The sequence below is a fragment of the Eulemur rufifrons genome, chromosome 6 (genome assembly GCF_041146395.1).
Source record: "Eulemur rufifrons isolate Redbay chromosome 6, OSU_ERuf_1, whole genome shotgun sequence".
Taxonomy (NCBI): Eukaryota; Metazoa; Chordata; class Mammalia; order Primates; family Lemuridae; genus Eulemur; species Eulemur rufifrons.
Window position 1 is genome coordinate 21021230 of NC_090988.1, and position 19919 is coordinate 21041148.

The 19919-nt window shown below is 38.8% G+C and overlaps 1 protein-coding gene across 3 annotated transcripts in view; it reads left to right on the forward strand.

Moving 5' to 3' along the window:
* USP28 (ubiquitin specific peptidase 28) overlaps positions 1–19919 on the forward strand; it is a 60186-nt gene that overhangs the window by 23320 nt on the left and 16947 nt on the right. The window contains exons 3-12 of one of the 3 annotated variants that reach the window (XM_069468901.1): positions 2312–2417; positions 3334–3493; positions 7868–7954; positions 8620–8757; positions 9720–9793; positions 10829–10905; positions 12434–12582; positions 14282–14409; positions 17279–17374; positions 19242–19421. In XM_069468901.1, coding sequence (XP_069325002.1) covers positions 2312–2417; positions 3334–3493; positions 7868–7954; positions 8620–8757; positions 9720–9793; positions 10829–10905; positions 12434–12582; positions 14282–14409; positions 17279–17374; positions 19242–19421 — 1195 coding nt within the window. Of the gene's footprint in view, positions 1–2311; positions 2418–3333; positions 3494–7867; positions 7955–8619; positions 8758–9719; positions 9794–10825; positions 10906–12415; positions 12583–14281; positions 14410–17278; positions 17375–19241; positions 19422–19919 lie in introns of those variants that run through there. The other 2 variants (XM_069468899.1, XM_069468900.1) reach the window with 2 other exon arrangements.

Sequence of the window (19919 nt, forward strand, 5' to 3'; positions counted from 1 at the left end):
AACTATTTGAAGAACTGCCAAAGCAGCTGCACCATTTTACATTCCTATCAGCAGTGCACAAAGGTTCCAGTTTCTCCACAACCTCTCTAATATTTGTTTTTGTTTTGTTTTTTTTGGTTGGTTGGTTAGCTAGTTGGCTTATTATTTATTTTGATATGGGGTCTCACTGTATTGCTCAGACTGGTTTTTAACTCCTGGACTCAAGAGATCTTCCTGCCTCAGCCTCCTGAATAGCTGAGATTACAGGCATGTACCACTGTGCCTGGCTTGGTTGGTGTTTCGTTTTTGTTTTTGGATAATAGCGATCCTAGCGAGTGTGATGGTGGTTTTGGTTTGTACTTGTCTGATGGCTAATAATGTGGAGCATCTTTTTGTGTGCTTATTGGTCATTATATAGTATCTTCTTTGGAGAAATGTCTATTGGGATTCTTTTCCCATTTTTTAAATTGGGCTATTTGTCTATAATTCCGTTGCAGGAGTTTTTTTTTGGAGACAGAGTCTCACTCTGTTGCCCAGACTATGGTGCCATGCTCTGTGTTGCCAGGGCTAGAGTGTTGTGGCTAGAGTGCCATGGCATCCGCCTAACTCGTAGCAACCTCAAACTCCAGGGCTCGAGCAATCCTTCTGCCTCAGCCTCCTGAGTAGCTGGGACTACAGGCATTCGCCACCCTGCCCGGCTAATTTTTTCTATATATTTTTAGTTGTCCAGATAATTTCTTTCTATTTTTAGTAGAGATGGGGTCTTGCTCTTGCTCAGGCTGGTCTTCAACTCCTGAGCTCAAATGATCCACCCGCCTTGGCCTCCTGGAGTGCTAGGATTACAGGTGTGAGCCACCACGCCTGGCCAGCACGTAGTCTTGATACCATAGTTTTATAATATCTGTGTGTTTTTCATTTTAAATTAAATGTTCTTTGTTGGTTGTGTGTAGAACTTCATTTAACTTTTGTATATTGATCTTTTACGTAACCACTTATTAATTGTGTGGTATGTTGGCTCACTGTTTTCTATAGGTAATTTTGGATTTCCCTCTTAGGTCGATTATCTGTGAATTATGAAGCTTTGCTTCTTATTTCCAATCTTTATGTTTTTTAAGTTCTTATTGCACCTGGTCAGAACTTCAGAACTATAGCGAATAAAAGCAGTGATAGTAGAAATATTTTTCTAAAGCAAATGTATTTACCATTTCTCCATTAAGTATGAAGTTTGCTGTGGGTTTCTCATGGATAGTTTTTCTCAGCCTAAGAATATATATATTTTTTCTCTTCTAGTTGCCTTAGAGTTTTTATCCTGAAAGAAGGTTGAATGTTATCAGATACTTTTTCTGTATCTATTGAGATAATCATTTTTTCCTTTAACTGTTAAGATAGTGTATTTTACTGGTCAGTTTTCTAATGTGAACTCAATGTTTTATTCTTACAGTAAACTCAACATGGTCTTAATATGTAATTTTTTAATACATTATTAGATTCTATATTTACTAATATTTTGTTAGGTATATTTCATCTGTGATCATGTGTGAATTTGTCATTTTTCCTTTCTCTTACTGTTCTCGACTGGTTTATGATATACATGTGCTGACCTCATAAAATGACTTAAGGAGTGTGTACGTATTCTCTAGAATAATTTGTGTGAGATTGAAAATACTTATTCTTGAATGTTTAATATTTAGCTGATGTTTTACGATGATAGATTGTTTAACCTACAGATATGGGATATACTTTTGACTTTGTGAAGTGAGACTGCAGAAAAGGGTATTTGTTTCTGTTTTGTTTTTGAGACAGATTCTTGCTCTGTCACCCAGACTGGAGTAAAATAACGTTATCATAGCTTGCTGTAGCCTTGAACTCCTGGGCTCAAGCAGTCCTCCTGCCTGAACCTCTTGAGTAGCTGGGACTACAGGCATGTACTGCCGTGCCTGGCTCATTCTTAAATTTTTTGTAGAAATGGGGTCTCACTTGCCATGTTGCCCAGGCTGGTCTTGAGCTTCTGGGCTCAAGTGATCCTCCTGCCTCCACCTCCCAGAGTGCTGGGATGGCTCACAGGCATGAATAATTGTGCCCAGCACAGAAGAGGGTATTTGAGTCATGCATTTTAGCAACTTGTTATTTCTGTACTATTGCCCAGTCAAAGGTTACAATGTGGCTGTAAATTACTCATTTGACTCTAGCATAGAGTAATAAAATTATTGTTACAGGGATGAGCGATTGTAGTGAGAGCTAGGGAGTACATCTTTACCTTTTTTCTTACACTACAGACAGAAAGACATTGTTTTCTGCATGTAGACTAATGAAATTTCTATTTATTTTGCAGAAGTGATAGACCTTACTCATGATAACAAAGATGATCTTCAGGCTGCCATTGCTCTAAGTCTACTGGAGTCCCCCCAAATTCAAGCTGATGGAAGAGATCTTAACAGGTTATTGATTTAATTTATGATCTTTGCTCCCCACATTTGTGTGTAGGTCAAAGGCAATAGCTCTGTGAATGCCACTCAGCAATAATTCTACTGGGCTCCTTTAATGGCACCTGAAGGAAATTTCTTTTAAAAGAAACTTTGAATTCACATTAGCTTACTTACTCTTTGATGTGCTTTTGACAAAGCCGAATATAAAGGGGTCTTATTACAGCCTGAATGTTTGAGTAGAAGTCTGTAAGGTTTTATAGTTCACGACTGTTAAGAGGGAAAAAAAACCAGCCTAGTCCGGGTATCTGATAAATGTATATTCCTTTCACAAGTTTGAGGCTTAAGCTGTTGGGCATTTTTAAATGAAAGTTATCACTCAACTACCCTGTCTCAGAAGTGACCACGGTTATATTTTTTGAATTGGCACTAATTTGGTGATTGTCTGGTATTGTTCACAAACATCCTGTTCCAATGGTGGCCTGTCAGTTTCTGGGCATATTTATTCCCTCACACTGCCAAGTTGTTTCTTCAGGGAAACACAGGGCCACGTTTTGTGTGCTTGGTAATTTGGAGGCTCCTATCTTTATTTAGCACAGTGTCTCTCCTGCCCCTTTCAGTGGCAGGGTGTTGGGGTGCTGTTGTTGAGATCTGAAACTTTTACTGTGGTCGCCTTAAATAGTCTTGAGTCTCAACTCGTTCCATCATGGACCTTAATAGTAATAATCTCTGTTATGGAAGGATTAAGATTTATATTTTAAACCTTGCTTTTCATTTGCATTATAATCTTATAATTGCTATATAGCAAGTAATTACCCACTAAATAGTTTTTCTGGCATTTTGAATTACCTATGAAAGGTTACCATCATCCCCCGTAGAGCATATTGTTTTTTAACTATTTTCTTTTTTGATGTATGTTGGCACAATATAGGATGCATGAGGCAACCTCTGCAGAAACTAAGCGCTCAAAGAGAAAACGCTGTGAAGTCTGGGGAGAAAATCCCAATCCCAGTGACTGGAGGAGAGTTGATGGTTGGCCAGTTGGGCTGAAGAATGTTGGCAATACATGTTGGTTTAGTGCTGTTATTCAGGTATGATATTTTTATGAGACAACTATGTCATCTGGAAATAACTTGTAATTGATTAAACTGAAATGTGAGAAACACAGCTTTCAAAAAACTAAAACAGATATATAAAACTGGGGAGTTTTTCCTTTGGCATTATCGTGCTTTGGATTTAGACACTCTGAGGTCAGAACTAAAACCAAAACAAAATCTTCTATGGTTGTAAATATATTTACCGAATAGGTGTTTCAGATCCGTGTTTAGCGACTGCTGTATTAAGGCAGAGTGAGAGTGAATAAGGAGAACTGAGGTGTGGGAGGCTGTTGTAGCTGTCCAGGGGGGAAACAGTGGTGGCCTTCAGTAGAGAAGTGGCAGAAGTCATGCAAGGGGAGAAGTGAACACATTCTTGGGGTACTGAGGAGAGCAAAGCTACAGGAATTGGTGAACGATTGGATGTAGGATGTATGCATTCGAGAGCTGAGAAAGACTGCAGGGTTTCTAGGGTGAGTAACCAGGTGGATTAAGGTGCCATTTGACACTGTGTAGCGGAGGGGGAATAATTAGGGTGTGTGTCAAGAGTGGATTTCAGTTCAGTTTTAGACCTGCTGACTTTCAGGTGCCTGTGCAAGTCTTCCACAGGAAGATGCCGTGTAGGCAGTTAATTATGTGAATCTATAGTTCAGATAAAAGTTCTAGGCTGCAGATACAATGTTGAAAATCAGTATCATATAGACGGTAATAAAGGCAAGGGAGGGAATGAATTCACCTAGAGAGTAGTGGCCTCTAGAAGTAACTCCTGGCACCTTAAACTTCACATGGCCACACTGTAGCCCTTGAGCCCCACCCTGCAGTCTTCTCCAGCATGGTACATGGCGTCAAGTCAGCTGCTCAAGCCAAAAATGGAATCTTCCCTTTCCACACATACAGCATTCAGCTTCTGTATGCCTGGCACTGTTTTAGGCTCTAGGGAAATAGCAGTAAATAAAGCAAAGCCCCTACTCTCATGGCATTTACTTTGAAAAGAATGGAATAGACAGTAAACAAAACATGTATCAATCAGGTGGTGGTAAGTATTGCAAAGACGAATGGCAGTGGGAGCTGCAGAGCATTCAGCTGGGGGAGGGCAGTCAGGGACAGGCTGATAAGGCAGGCATTCGAGCAGAGGCCTGGAGGTGGCCAGGGAATGAGGAGGGACACTTCAGACAGAGGGAACAGCAAGTAAAAAGACCGAGGTTCAGCAGCTTTGCTGATAATGTTTGAGAAATAGCAGGACAGCTAGAACTGAGTGATCCAGAACCAAGAGCCATGGGGTGAGAAAGGTGGGGGGTGGGGGGCAGCTTGGGGTCATGATGAGGATTTGGGAATTACGTATGACATGGAAAAGTATTGGAAGGTTTGGAGCAGAGAAGTGATACAGGGTGGGGGGGGGGCGGAGAGAGAGAGAATGAACCCCGCTCCCCGGATTAACATCGCCCTCTGCCTTCACTCCTTTGGAGAAGTTGAGAAGAGCCAGCAGACCCAGAGGCTGACTGGGAAAGGTTTCTGAGACAGCATGAGAGGGTAGAACCGAGAGCATGTGGGGAGCTTGGCCCTGACAAGGAAAAGGGCAAGGCAGCATGGGAAGGGAGAAGGAAGAAAGGATGGCTGTACATTAAAGCTGAACTACTGTCTAATGCTCTTTTTTTCCTCTGTGAAATAAGCAGCTGTCTTTTGAGACAGAGTGACAGTCAGATTTTAAAGGGAGTGGAAGTTTGAAATAGTTGTTGGAGACAGTGGGAATACCAGTCAGCACCAGAGTACAATAGTAGGATTTCTAAAAATTTGAAGGTCCGCTTGAGGTTATTGACCTTGAATGCATGGTGATGTGAGAACGTTCTGTTTTTTCAGGACTTTGTCTTAGCAGCACTCTGCATCTCTTAGTGGGAAATTCATCTCACTCGGGTTGGAGGATTTACTGGGTGTGTGATGAAAGGACTGAGAATTTAAGAAGGGTAATTAAGACCCTGGGATCAAAGCAAGGTTGAGAGAAATAAAGACACCGTGGAACTAATGGTTAAGGAGCAAGGAAAGGGGTCAGTTTGCTTGGGTCCCTGCTGACGTCAGAGAACAATTGTCCTGTTGGTAATTGGACAGAGTGTCAGAAGTCATGGCCTGAGAGTGGATTTTTATGAGTATGTGACCCGAGCGAGAATTGGCACATTTCAGGTGTTGACATATCCCAGATGTGGCCTGGGCTGTGGGTGTAGAGATGGAGTGGAAGAGTATGTCACTAGAGATAAGATGCTCAAGAAAACAAGAGGTCTTCAGACTGGATGGGTGTACATGAGTTCCCTCAGCAAATAATTGAACACCTACCCTATGTCTAGCGGTGGTCTAGGACCTTGACGTAGAAGTGAACAGAACAAAGACAGCTGTGCTCTCATGGGACCTGCATTCTCCTGAGGTGAAATGGATGATGAACAATAAACTAAAAAAGTAACTGAATGATTAGCTGTGTGGCAGGTGAGTTGGGAGAGGAATTTCTGGAGGCAGGGGGACCATGCACAGCGATCCCGGTGAGCAGTGATGGGTACCGATGGGGAGAGGGTCTATACAGAGCCCCAGAGGCAGAGGCCGAAGGCCTTGTGACTTACTACATAGGAATGATTAAGAGAAGAAAATGATTCAGAGATTATCCTGACATTCAAACTTTGATGTCAGGAGGAGGAGGTAATTAAATGATGAAAAGAACACAGAAGCAGCAGCTGTTGGAGAAAGAATCATGTTGCTAATGGGTTGGGAAATGTGGGTAATATTAGCTCACACTTCAGTTTTTAAGAATAATGGCATCTTTGGGGAAAGCCAGATTTTGGTAAAGGTTGAGAGGTAGCATGAAGTGACTGAGAATGTAAAGCCATTTTTCTCATGGTAGAACAGAAGCTCTGGAGAATGTCGTAGGGAAGCCAGCAGAGTGGGAATGGAGGTGTGCTGGGTAGACGGGTGCGGTGGGAAGAGAGCATGGCTGAGGATAGAGCTGACCAGCCCAGCCCTGGCTCCACATAGAACTTTGGTGCAGTGTCATGACCTGGTTTTAAATTTCCAGTTCAGTTGTATACTCACCCTGTTGGCTGCGTCCCCACCAGGGCTCATGATAGAGTGAGGGAAGCCGGAGAGGTGGCCTGTGGCCACTAGTCAGATATTGCCACTTTGACTATACCAAGTTTTTTGAATACCAAGAAAGTATTTTATTTAGTTCTGATTCCAAAGTTTTGCCATTGTCTACCTGGGATGCTGCTTCAGTGTGTAGGCCTGAGGGATTTTTTGATTTGAGGAATATGTTGGGATGAGGAGTTACATTCATATAAGGGATGTTTTAAAAAAAATTAGAGAAGATATTTGTAGTGGAAAAATGTGTGATTTACATATAATAAAAAAAAATCCTCTCCATTTTTGCCTACCAGAGATGTCTGCTCTTAAACTTTTAATTCAATATTTATGACAAAGAGTGGAGAATGGTGAACACTGCTGTACTCACTGCCTGGTTTAAGAAGTAAATGTGAGGCTGGGTACGGTGGCTGACACCTGTACTCCTAGCACCCTGGGTAGCCAAGGCAGGAGGATCGCTTTTACTCAGGAGTTCAAGACCAGCCTGAGCAAGAGTGAGACCTCGTCTCCACTAAAAATAGAAAAATTAGCCAGCTTTGTGGTGTGTGCCTGTAGTCCCAGCTCCTTGGGAGGCTGAGGCAGTAGGATCACATGAGCCCAGGAGTTTAAGGTTGCAGTGAGCTACAATGACACCACTGCACTCTATCCCAGTTACAGAGCGGGACTCTGTCTCAAAAAAAAAAAAAGTGACAAATCCCTGTGCTCTTGTGTTCCTGTTGTCACATTCTCCCTCCCCCACAGAGAGAACCACATATGTATATCTCTTCAGACAACATACAGTAGTTTTATATGTTATTAAACTTAATAGAAACAGTATAGTACTCTGTTTTCTGTAACTTTTTTTTACTCAATATATTTCTGGAATTTATCCATGTTGTTACACATAGCACTTGTCCATTTTTTTCACTGCTGTATAATAGTTCATTTTATGAAACCATTTTTCTACATTATTATTTAATGACTACTTAATAGTGTATTCTATAAATGTAGTATAGTTTATTCAGTCTATTCCTTTTGTTAAGCATTAGGTTGCTTCTTTTTTTTTTTTTTACCTAAAAGGGTTAATATTCTTTCATCTTAATTTTTGTACATAACCATTATTATTTCCTTAGAAATAATAGAAGCAGATCTGCTAGGTTGACACTTGTACATACTTTTAAATATGAAAGAAAATATTTGAAGTGAAAGAAATATTTTTTTTTTACTGTAGTTATTTTGAAAGAAAGGTTACGAATCGATTTCTTTCTTTATTTTCAGTCCCTCTTTCAGTTGCCTGAATTTCGAAGACTTGTTCTCAGCTATAGTCTGCCACAAAATGTCCTTGAAAATTGTCGCAGTCACACGGTAAGTTGGTGTTGAGGAATTTCTTCAGTGTTGGTTAGTTCCTTTCATCCCAAAGACTTCTAAATTTTTGGATAAGCTGATAACTGTGATACTCTTTGGCTTGTGCTAGTTTTTCTTTTCATTTCTACATGGCTCTTTTCTCTTTGTGACAAGAAATAAGGGTTTGCAAGATTAGAAAATTAGAAAAATACTTCCAAGAAAGTGTAGGTGGGCAGAGTCTGAACACTGTTTCTGTCTGTGGTGTCCTTCACTCCTCATTAGCTGCTTGGCCAAGTGATGCAGAAGAGATGACCCAGGGCCAGAGGCCTGGATCTTCTTAGAAGAGGTTTAAGTCTGTCCCTGTTAAAGGGCACAGCCTCCTCCCAGTGATCCAGCCTTCCCAGGGTATATCACCTTGGTGTGCAGTGCATCTTCCTCACTGGAGCATGGGCAGCAGTTTCAGAAAGCGGACTTTTCTGTTTTTCCATCAATATTATCTCTCTGGCTCCTACATAGTTATTCTGCAGTTTAAAGTAACCCTCTATATTCCTTATCAGAGTCCCTACAACATAGTTTGAGACCAGTCTCTGACATAGACCTAGGTAAATATAAATTAAGGAGTAATTACTGACAGTTTTTCCCTTTAAACGTTCTGATTTTCCAAGTAAGTGCTGTGTTTTCTATAGGACAAGAGAAATATCATGTTTATGCAAGAGCTTCAGTATTTGTTTGCTCTGATGATGGGATCAAATCGAAAATTTGTGGACCCTTCAGCAGCCCTGGATCTGTTAAAGGGAGCATTCCGATCATCTGAGGAACAGCAGGTACAAAAGAAGCTTCTTGTTTTCCCCCAAACTCTGTAGAGTTTGAAGTCATGCCTTATTAACATGACTATGACGGTGCTTTGTTTCAGCTGTGTAACCAGGGGTGAACATGAGTCAGCAGGACTGTGGGTTCCTGTTTTTGCCTTTTATTTTGCCTACAGAACAGGTGGGGAGAGAGGGAGTCCCGTGTGTTCATGAGAGAAGGTGTGTGAGAGTGTGTGTGCTGGCAGTTCTAAAGCGAAGAAATAGGAGAAAGGATAGTAGACTTTTACAGGGGCTGTTGCAGTAGGACAAAGGAGATTGGAAAATATCTCAATGAGCCGTAGCAGAGTGTCACCAGGAAAAGTAGTTCTTTGTCTGCACCTTTGTCTTGGGATGGCCCAGATGGAAATCATGTTTTTAAAACTAAACTCAAGTTCAGCAGCTTTTCTCAGCAATCTTTCTCTTCTAGATTTCAACACTTTCCTTTCTCTACCTCCTATTAGAAAGTAAAGATGTCACAATTATATCAGATTCTTCCTGATACAAATTAAAATTTTTTTTCTCTATCTAAAGGTCTTACGATTCTACAAAATTCTCAAAACATTTCGTAAAAGTTTTCTTTCTCTATTCAGATCTTATATTCTAGAACACGACAGTCTGTTTTGGGGGCATTTTTTTCAAAAGCCTTAATTGGAAGATTTTGTTTGTTTGTTTTTCTTTCTCTGTCACAAATAGATGTGGCTGGAAGTGGTAGAGGTCCAGTTTCCTTCTAGCCACAACTTAGTCAGAGGTTGCCTAATGCACCTTCTGTTTATCTGTGCTAGCTGGGTTCCAGTATTCCAGTGTCTTTATATTTGGCCCTAAAAAAGAAATAACTTTCATAGTAGAATCTTATTTCATTGGTGGGATAAGGGCAAATTTTCATTTCCCTAAGCATAGTGTTGGTTCTAACTCTTATGCAATTTGTGCCTCTCTTATAGCAAGATGTGAGTGAATTCACACACAAGCTCCTGGATTGGCTAGAGGACGCATTCCAGCTAGCTGTTAATGTTAAGTGAGTGTTGAGGGTTTGTTTGTGCATCCTTCCTACTCACAGTGGGCCAGTGATAATTAGGACATGGGGGGAAAGTTAAGTCTTCTTAAGTAAAAATTGCTGGGTTTTGCCAAACCTTATGGGGTAACCACCTAGTTATTCCTCATTATGTATCCCCATTGCCTTTGGCTTCCCCTTCTGAGGATGTAGCTGATCACCTTAACCTGCAACTTTTTAATTAAAAGGGCCATAACGGTTAACTTTGTTGAAGGCATACCATGTACTGTAAAATGTTTTTTTAAAAAGGTCAAATCAACCCTAGATGTGAACATGGTTGTATAATATAGATACATTAAATTCTATCTAAGACCACTTTTGAATTCTACTTAGAATGTGTCCAGAATAGGGTTTAATCATTTCAGTCACTAATAAAAGTGAAATTTAGGGCAAAGAATACATATATGTCTTTCCTAATACAGATGCTGAGAAGTTTGTTTTCTAAATAGTTTTAATTCTAGGTAGAAAAATTATATTAAATATATCATAAAATGGCTTTGCAGATAGCAACTAACTTAATAGTTTAAGATGGGCTAGTAAAAAAATAACAAATTTCATTTCTTTTATGCTACTGAGAAAACTTTTCTGTATTTATTTGCAAAACTGCACAAGGGAGTCCATTCTTATCTCTATACTATTTCTATACCCTGTATATCTATTGTTGGCTATAAATGTGTATATTGAATGCATGCAAATACATATATTTGTCTGCATGTGTGACTCCTATCTAAAGGACTTTTAGACTATTAGACTTTAAGCTCCTTAAGGCCAGGGATCGTGCCTTACTGTCTTTGTGTCTTCAGAGTTTAACCCAATGCCAGGCATATACTTGTTCAACAAATGTTTAAACTGAACTAATCTGCTACTTACTTTAAACCATATCTGTCTCCTTGGGGGTTGATGAAAATGCACTATGTTTGCCTTTGGATGATACTTTGATTTTGTGTAGTGCATATCCTATCCAGATGATCCAGAATTGTCTCCCTTTCTTAAAAGCAGCAATCCCAGGAACAAATCTGAAAATCCAATGGTGCAGCTGTTCTATGGTACTTTCCTGACCGAAGGGGTTCGTGAAGGTAAATTCTCTGCTCTGAATGTTAATTCTAGGCCTGTGACCATATCTTTATTACTGTGTCCCTTTTAGGAGGCAGTATAATGAATAGCTTGAGAGTCAGACAAGCCCAGGTCTGAATTTTGGTTTTGCCTCTTAGTATCTGTTTAATTGTGGACAAACTGTGTGAGCCCCAGGATCCTCAGTCTCTTCGTCTGTGAAATGTGCGTGATCTTTAGTTGTCATATAAAACTGTTTAATATTTGCATAGCCCACATCTGGCATTAACGTCAGGCACATAGTAATGTCAGTTTTCTGTGTTGTTGTTTCCAATGTAATATCTAAAATCAAAAGGTTTTATTGAGTTAGACTGTCAAAACTTCTTGCCTACTCTAGAGGTTTATCTAAGCTGCATACTGGACATATAACTTTTTTTTAACTATGGAGAATTTTGACCACATACAAAAAGAGCAATATAAAAACCCCCATTGGCTGGGCATGATGGGTCACACCTATAATCCTAGTACTCTGGGAGGTCAAGATGAGAGGACTGCTTGAGCTTAGGAGTTCGAGACTATCCTGAGCAAGAGCTAGACCCTGTCTCTGCAAAAAATAGAAAAATTAGCGGGGTGTGGTGGTGCGCGCCTGTAGTCCCACCTATTTGGTAGGCTGAGGCAGGAGGATTGCTTGAAGCCAGGAGTTTAAGGTTGCAGTGAGCTGTGGTGACGCCACTGCACTCTAGCCTGAGTGACAGAGTAAGACCCTGTCTCAAAAACAAAAAAATAAAACCTATGAACCCAGCAACCATTAGTCGACAGTCAGTCGTTCCCTGCCTCACCCCTGTCTACTCATACCCCTCTGGTATTCTTTATAAAACACAACCCAGTACTGCTACCATTCCAAAATATAGCATTTTAAAATATCCAGTCAGTGTTCAAATTTCTAATTTGCCTACATAATTTTAAAAAGAGAGAATTTATTTTTACAGTTTGTTTTAGTAAGGATTCAAATGTGATTCATTTATGACTGGTTGACACATCTTTTAAGTCTCTTGAATATCTGTAGAGACTCCTCCTCCATCCTTCTTTCCTTGAAATGTATTTTTTGGAGAAACTGGGTTTTTGTTCTATGGTATTAATATTTCCCACAGTCTGAAATTTTTTTGCTTACACTCCCACGATACATATTTAACATATTTTAGCATATTCCCCTCTACTCCTCTTCTTGTAAATTGATAGTTGGAACTCAAAATTTGACTAGATTCAGGTAAGGCTTTTTTTTTTTTTTGCAAAACCAGGTCACAGGTGGTTGGAAGGTCTTTGATCAAGAGGCTCATAATGTCTGATTATCTTTCTTTTTGCAGTGTTACCGGTTGTTGACATCAATGCTTGGATCAACTGGCCCATTAGAGGTTGCCATATAGGTTTAAGTGCATTTCTAACCAGTTCTCAGGAAGTTGCTAAATTTAAGATTATTTTCTCTGTGGTGCCAGAAAATAGGCTTTAGATGGTTGTAGTGATGTCTTTAAAAATCAGTCTTTCTCTTTTGCCTAGGAAAGCCCTTCTGTAACAACGAGACCTTTGGCCAGTATCCTCTTCAGGTAAATGGTTATCACAACTTAGACGAATGTTTGGAAGGGGCCATGGTGGAGGGTGACATTGAGCTTCTTCCCTCTGATCATTCGGTGAAGTATGGACAAGAGGTAAGACGCACACTTTTATTGGCTGTGCCAGTGACAAAGCCACTTAAGGACTGAGCTTTCAGGCAGATTCATTTCCCATCACATATTAAGTAACTTTACACTTACAAAAGAACTTGACTTTGTCTTAAGTCTCTCATCAGTTGATGTGAGTCAGTCAGTCTTAGTACTTTGATAAATAAACCCTTTACTAAAATTATGAATTTAAGTCAGTCATGTAAAGGTTGTATGCTGCTTCTGATGTTTTAAGTATGATTAAGTTTCTCTCTTTCTGTTGAAGCCTACCTGTACCTGAGTAGGGAGAACCCACTGCCTCCATATTTTCGGAGGGTAAAAGTACAGTGATTAACTCCTATGGTATGCCATTTAGAATATTTTCCCTGTCATAGTATTTGCCATTCTCAACTGTCAATTCTGCCTTTGCTTTTAACATTTTTTAAATTTAATTTTCATTCATTTATTTATTTACTTTTGTGGGTTGGAAAGAAAGAGGGGAAGTTAGAGGGAGAGCAAGGGTAATTAATATCTCAAAATTCCAGTTGGGTTAAGAATTAGGGAGTGGCATTTGTAGCTTAATTGTTAACACTATAGTTTGGATTGTTCTCCTTTCATTGTACATTTTGAGACAAAATTGTGACTTTTCTAAGAGTCCAACTCAGTAATTTTTATAGGAGAAAGTAGAGCTTTCTTGAATTAAAATAGGGAGCCTGATATGCGCCTTGTGTAAGTATATTATCTGTAGAGCAGTGTTGGAACTCAGGGAGAGCTCCTGCTTCCCTGGCTTTTCAAGGAAAGAACTAATTCCTAATGGGAAGCATATCATCTGTACCATCTATGCAGACCTAATGCATTCTCTTACGAGAGAGGGAATGTTCACTAGCTACTCCGACTTCTGGAGACCTATATTCAAGGATGAGAACTCTTTATAAGAATAAAACAGAAACAAATAAAATTACCGTGCTTGTTATTCCTGACGTAGTTATACAGGCTATCTGAATTCACCTCGTTGTGCCGACAGGGTATCTGAAGAGAACACTGTTGGCACCTTTGGTAAAGGGAACATTTAAAAAGCCCTTCATAGGAACCTGTGGCATACAGGTGAATTGCACAGAAATGCCTTTCCTGGTTTAGCTTTTCCTCACCTATGATTGGTGACAGTTGAAATCTTTTTTTTATAAGTCTGTGGTTTTCTTTTTTGAAGTCAAGGTAATAGCATTGTAGGTTGATTTGGCTTCATTATGAGGCATCTGTAAATTCTTAGAATTCAGAGATTTTTGTCAGAAACTTGAGAAATTATAAAATCACGAGGCTATTTCAAGTTTCCTTTTTAGACATGAAAAGGATTCAAATTTTGGTTAATAGAGTGTAAATAGTACATAATATAAGTACACATATTAGTCTTTTTTAGCTGATCCGTGGAGACAGTTGTCTCCTTAGTTATGTGTTGCATAGATGATAATTTCTCATTCCTTGGTTAGGCCAGCTGTTTCCTTTAGGTTTTGAATACTGAGTCCTCTAAGAGATTGTGATCCTAAGTGTTCATTTTCTTTAGTATTTGGAATAAAAAATGTTCTATGAGTTTGATTTGAATATAGGTTCCATACCAAAAGAATAAAGTTTGATGAGGGATATTTTAAATCTGGCTATTGTTTTTTCCTAAAATTAATTTTTCTTGCTCCCACATTGTTGCTCCTGACAATAGCGTTGGTTTACAAAGCTACCTCCTGTGTTGACCTTTGAACTCTCAAGATTTGAGTTCAATCAGTCCCTTGGGCAGCCAGAGAAAATTCACAATAAGCTGGAATTTCCTCAGATTATTTATATGGACAGGTGAGTTCTTGTTTGATTTTCTTCCTGATGTACTGCAACAGTAGAAATGAGCATGCACTAAGTATACTGCGCATAGGAATCACCGGGAAGTCTAGATAATATGCAAATTTGAATTCAGTGTATTTAGGTTGGGGCCCAAGAATTTGCATTTCTAGATACTCCCAGGATGATGCTAATGACGCTTCTAAACTCTGGACAACAATTTGAATAGCGAGGCTTTAGGTGAAAGCCCTGCTACTTTGGGAACAGTAGTAGGTACAGTATATGGAGTAGCCACAGTGTATTTCTTTCTAATCTGAATACTATCTGTATTCCTTGGGATGGGGAGGAGGGGGGGGGCTGTCCTAGACAGACTTACATTATAGAATTTTACCCTTTTTAAAGTCTGGTTTATTGAAGTATAGTTTACATACCAGAAAAGGTCACCATTTATAACCAATGAGTTTTGACAAATGTACAGTCAAGTAACCACCATCACAGTCAAGATATAGAACATTTCCATCACCCAAAAGATTTTCTTTGCCCCTTTGCAGTCAGTCTCTTTCTCCCACCCCCCAGGCCCCGGCAACCACTTACTTGTTTTCTGACATATACTTTTTACATTTCTAGAATGTCATATTATTGACATTAATATTTAGTATGCATCCCGTTGTGACTGTGTTCTTTCGCTTAGAGTAATGTTTTTGGGACCCTTGTTTTTGCATGTACCAGTAGTTTGTTCCTTTTTGTTGTTGAGTAGTATTCTATCATATATGCATACCACAATATTTTTTCCATTCACTGATTGGTGCATATTTCAGATGTATCCAGTTTTAGGCTATCATGAATGAAGCTGCCATGAACATTTACATAGAAGGCTTGGTGTAGTTTTTAATTCTCTTGGGCAGAATACCTAGGAGTGAGATTGCTGGTTGCATGAAAGTATATGTTTAATGTTACAAGAAATTTATGAACTGTTTTCTAAAGTGACTATATATAATTTTTCATTCCCACAGCAGTATATGAGAGCTCCATTTGCCCCACATCCTTGCCAATGCTTGAAATTATAAGTCTTTTTAATTTTAGCCATCCTAATGGGTGTGTAGGTATTTCTTACTTTTCTTTTGATTTATATTTTCCTGCTAACTAGTAATGTTGAATATCTTTTCATATGCTTAATTAATGGTCATTTGCATATTTTCATTGGTGAAATATCTGTTCAGATCTTTTGTCCACTCTTTAATTGGGTTGGTTGTCTTTTACACTGAGTTGTAAGAGTTCTTTATATATTTTAGATACAAATCCACACATTTTCTGTCTGTGCTTGTCTGTTCTATTTTCTTACCAGTGTCTTTAGAAGAGTGGAAGTTTGTAGGTTTGATGAAGTCTAGTACATCAGTATCAGTTTCTCTTTTATAATTTGTACATTTTGTGTTCTAAAGAAATTTTTGCTAACCCAGAGTCTCAAAGATTTTCTTTTTTTTTTTTTTGAAACTTCTTAGTTTTAGCACTTATTAGATCTGTACCTCATTTAGAGTTTATATTTATATATGGTGTGAGATAAGGGGTTTTTTGGGAAGGAGGAGGAAGGCACGTGAATGTCCAGTGGTTCCAGCACCATTTGTTGGAAAGACTGTCCTTTCCCCTGTTGAATTACCTTGGCACTTTTGTCAAAAATTAATTGAACATGTATTTGTGGGTCTGTTTCTGGAGTTTCTGTTCTATTAGCTAATCTTATGCCAGTGCCACATTGTCTTTATTACTGTGGCTTTATTGTAAATCTTGACATCAGATAGTATGAATTCTTCAACTTTGTTCTTTTTCAAAATTGTTTTGGTTCAGCCGGGCATGGTGGCTCATGCCTGTAACCCTAGTACACTGGGAGGCCAAGGCAGGAGGATCGCTTGAGCTTAGGTGTTCAGGACTGCCTGAGCAAGAACAAGACCTCGGCTCTACAAAAAATAGAAAAATTAGCCACGTGTGGTGGCAATCACCTGTAGTTCCAGCTACTCGTGAGGCTGAGGCAGGAGGATCGCTTGAGCCCAGGAGTTTCATGTTGCAGTGAGCTATGATGACACCACTGCACTCTAGCCCAGGCAACAGAGTGAGACTCTGTTTCTAAAACAAAAATTGTTTTGGTTATTTTAGTCCTTTGCATTTTCTATATAAATTTTATCACCTTGTCATTTTCTGCCGCATGGCTATTGGGATTTTGATTGGGATTGTGTTGAACCTATGGATGAATTTGGGGAGAATTGACATCTTAATAGTATTGAATTCTTCAATTAGTGAACCTCGTATAGCTCTATTTATTTAAGTCTTCATTAATTTCAACAATGTTTTTTAATTTTTAGTGTACATGTCTTACACATATTTCATTAAATTTATAATTTATGCTTTTGATGTTATAAATGGCTTTTTAAAAATTATACTTTTCTGTTTGTTCTTTTTAAGTATATAGAAATATAATTGGCTTTTTTAAAAAATTGACTTTGTGTCCTTTGACCTTAATAAGCTTACTTACTAGCTCTGATGTGTTTTATAGATTTCTGGAGATTTTTTTATGTAGGCAATCATGTCATTCACAACCAAAATGTAGCTTTACTTTTTCCTTTGCTATCTTGTATCTCTTTTATTTCATTTTCTTACCTTATTGCATTGGCTGTGCCTTCAGTAAAACATTTAATGGAAATGGAAAATCCTTGGTTTGTTTCTGAACTTAGGGCTGATGCATCCGTCTTTAACTAGTAGGTATGATGCTAGCTGTGTATTTTTTGTAAATGTCCTTTATCTGATTGAGGAAGTTTCCTTGTATCCCTAGCTTGCTGAAATTTTGTGTCATTAATGTCTTTAAGTATAAATTCTGTTTGTGGGATTATCATTTGCTTAGGTACATGTACAGGAGCAAGGAGCTTATTCGAAATAAGAGAGAATGTATTCGAAAGTTAAAGGAGGAAATAAAAGTTCTGCAGCAAAAACTCGAACGGTAAGTTGTGGATACCATCATGCTTAGCAATGTAAAAGATAGAGAGTAGAATGTTAAAATCAGATCACTTGTTTATATTTAAAAATCAATTCAGAGCTTAAATATTAACTAGAGTAGCTTATAATATAGCTAAGAAAAAATATTTCTGAGTGTGAAAGTCTTTAAGATCAGCTAATATTATCCATGGGTAAATAGCAGTCCTAGAGGACTTAGTGACCCAAAGTCACCCAGTTAGTTACTAGCAGTGTACAGAGGAGGACCCGAGTTCTGATTTTATAGCTTTTTACCTTTTCTACTCCCCTTGGGTCTTTTTCACAAACATGAGAGAGACTATTGTCACAACGCACCAATTCACTTGTCTTGGAAAAGCAGTTTTTGAAGTGTCCAGGAAAGGTAAAAATTAATGCTGTTCTATCTAGAACAAGGCTAATTGATTAAAAGCATTAATTTTCTGATACATACAAAAATCCTTTCTGTTACAGAGGAATCTTTGCTTTTCTTGATTGTTTTACACTATTTCTGTGGAATCACCCTCTGATTTCCTTAGGGGGAGTTGGTATAATTTCTTTCTAGTCTAGATTGCATTCATTTAAGCATTTAAGAAGGAAATCCCATACACTGTCAGTTGCTCTTCCTCCTTTTATCTATTTACCAGTTTCCCTCCTACCACAACCCCACCTCCACCCAGGCCCTTGCTAGGCCATTAATTTCCCTGAGGGAAGCACTTTTCATACCAGGCCCAAGATGGACCCTGCTCTCTACCCCAGCCACCACAACTTCAGCTTCCCTCTGTCTCAGGAAGTCCTTACCTAGGAGTAATGTGGCCAGTCATCCATTTGTCTTAATAGAGACTTAAGCTGAAGATTGAGTCATCAAATACTGTCCTGGAAGTGATTTATAGGACTCTAAGTGTGGCTGTATTTTATTTTAAAGATTCCAGTGATACTTTGTAAGCCTGGAAATTTTAAATTATTTTTATAGAAGCAAACATACCTGATGTTTTATAGCTCAAAAATACTCAATTTACCAGTAGTCATCAAGGCATTCTGAATTATTTAGATTGTAAAATAGAGTATAAGAGCATTTTTCTTAGCATGGTATTACATTTGTTTTAAAATAAAATGACTTTGAAAATTTTATATAATTTTGGCTTTTTTTTTTAAAGGCTACACATATCTTTTTATGTATATATTCCTGGGAAAATATGTAGGCTTGAGCAACATAGACCCCATCTCTAAAAGAAATAAATAAAATATTATTTTGGTCACATACTTGAAGATATTTATTATTTACTCATCTCAAAGAAATCTTCAATACTTTATGCCTGGTCTGTGCCATTGTATGGGTGTATGAATAATAGGGTACTTCAGACCCTTTAGAAGAAAGATTTGCCAAATTTCTTAAACCCTGGCCTTTATCAACATCTACTTCCCATTTCCAGCTTCCTTTCTCTCATTTCTCCATTATAAAGTAGTTGGTCTAAAGGACAGAAAAGAAAAAACCTTTATGTACTAGCTCACCAGAACTTTTTTCAGATTTGGGCACTGGTAATACATCTACTTTCCTTTAAGGAACAATTTATTTTTATGACCAGAACCTAAATGTGATATGACATCAAGAGAAAGCATAACTGGCATGTCTTTGATTAGGAGCCCCTTTGAAGTGCTTCCTGCTGGATATAAAACTTTAGACTGTTGGCATTTTTTTGCTTTTGTAGTTAGAGAATTTTTACCCTACAGATTGTTTGAGGATAGGCTTTAGGATTAAGCCTTTCCATTGACTCTGTATGCTGAACAGATCTTTGTTAGCAAGTCCTGACGTACAAAAGGGACTTGGGTGGTAGAGTACCACTGTCTTTGCCTCCTAGGTATGTGAAGTACGGCTCGGGCCCAGCTCGGTTCCCACTCCCGGACATGTTGAAATATGTTATTGAATTTGCTAGTACGAAACCTGCCTCAGAAAGCTGTCCACCTGAAAGTGACACTTGCATGACATTACCACTTTGTTCAGTGCATCGCCCAGTTTCTGACCTGACATCCAAGGAAAGGTAATAAAAATAAATTTTTTAAATGGTATGTATCGTTTTTCTAGTTTAATTTAAACTATGTTCCATCTTTTTACCTGCTTTTTACTTACCCCCTAGGAGCTCAAGAGCTGTGAGCTCTTTGTCTTAAAGGGAAGGATTTTGCCAGTTGTCACTTGGGTGAGCGTGTTTGTAATTCCCACCAGTGCACTTGTCTTGCCCACAGGATGGTTGGGATTATTTCAGCAGCTCCTCGATAGTGTTCATGCTCCACCCAGGCTACCTTGTTTTGAGCTACAAGCTAGCTGCCACTGAAGGCCTTTCTCAGAGGAAACCTCAAGCCCTGTTCTTCCAGAACATCTTATGCTTCCATCTGCTGTGAAGTATGCATGACTAAGTAAACATTAAGAAAAGAGAGACTTATCCATGAACAGAAAATTAAAACATGGAAAAGAACTGGCTAGTCATTGAAGGAGGACAGCCCAGAGGGGCTTGTCCAGTGAAGACAGAGGGAGGCCACGT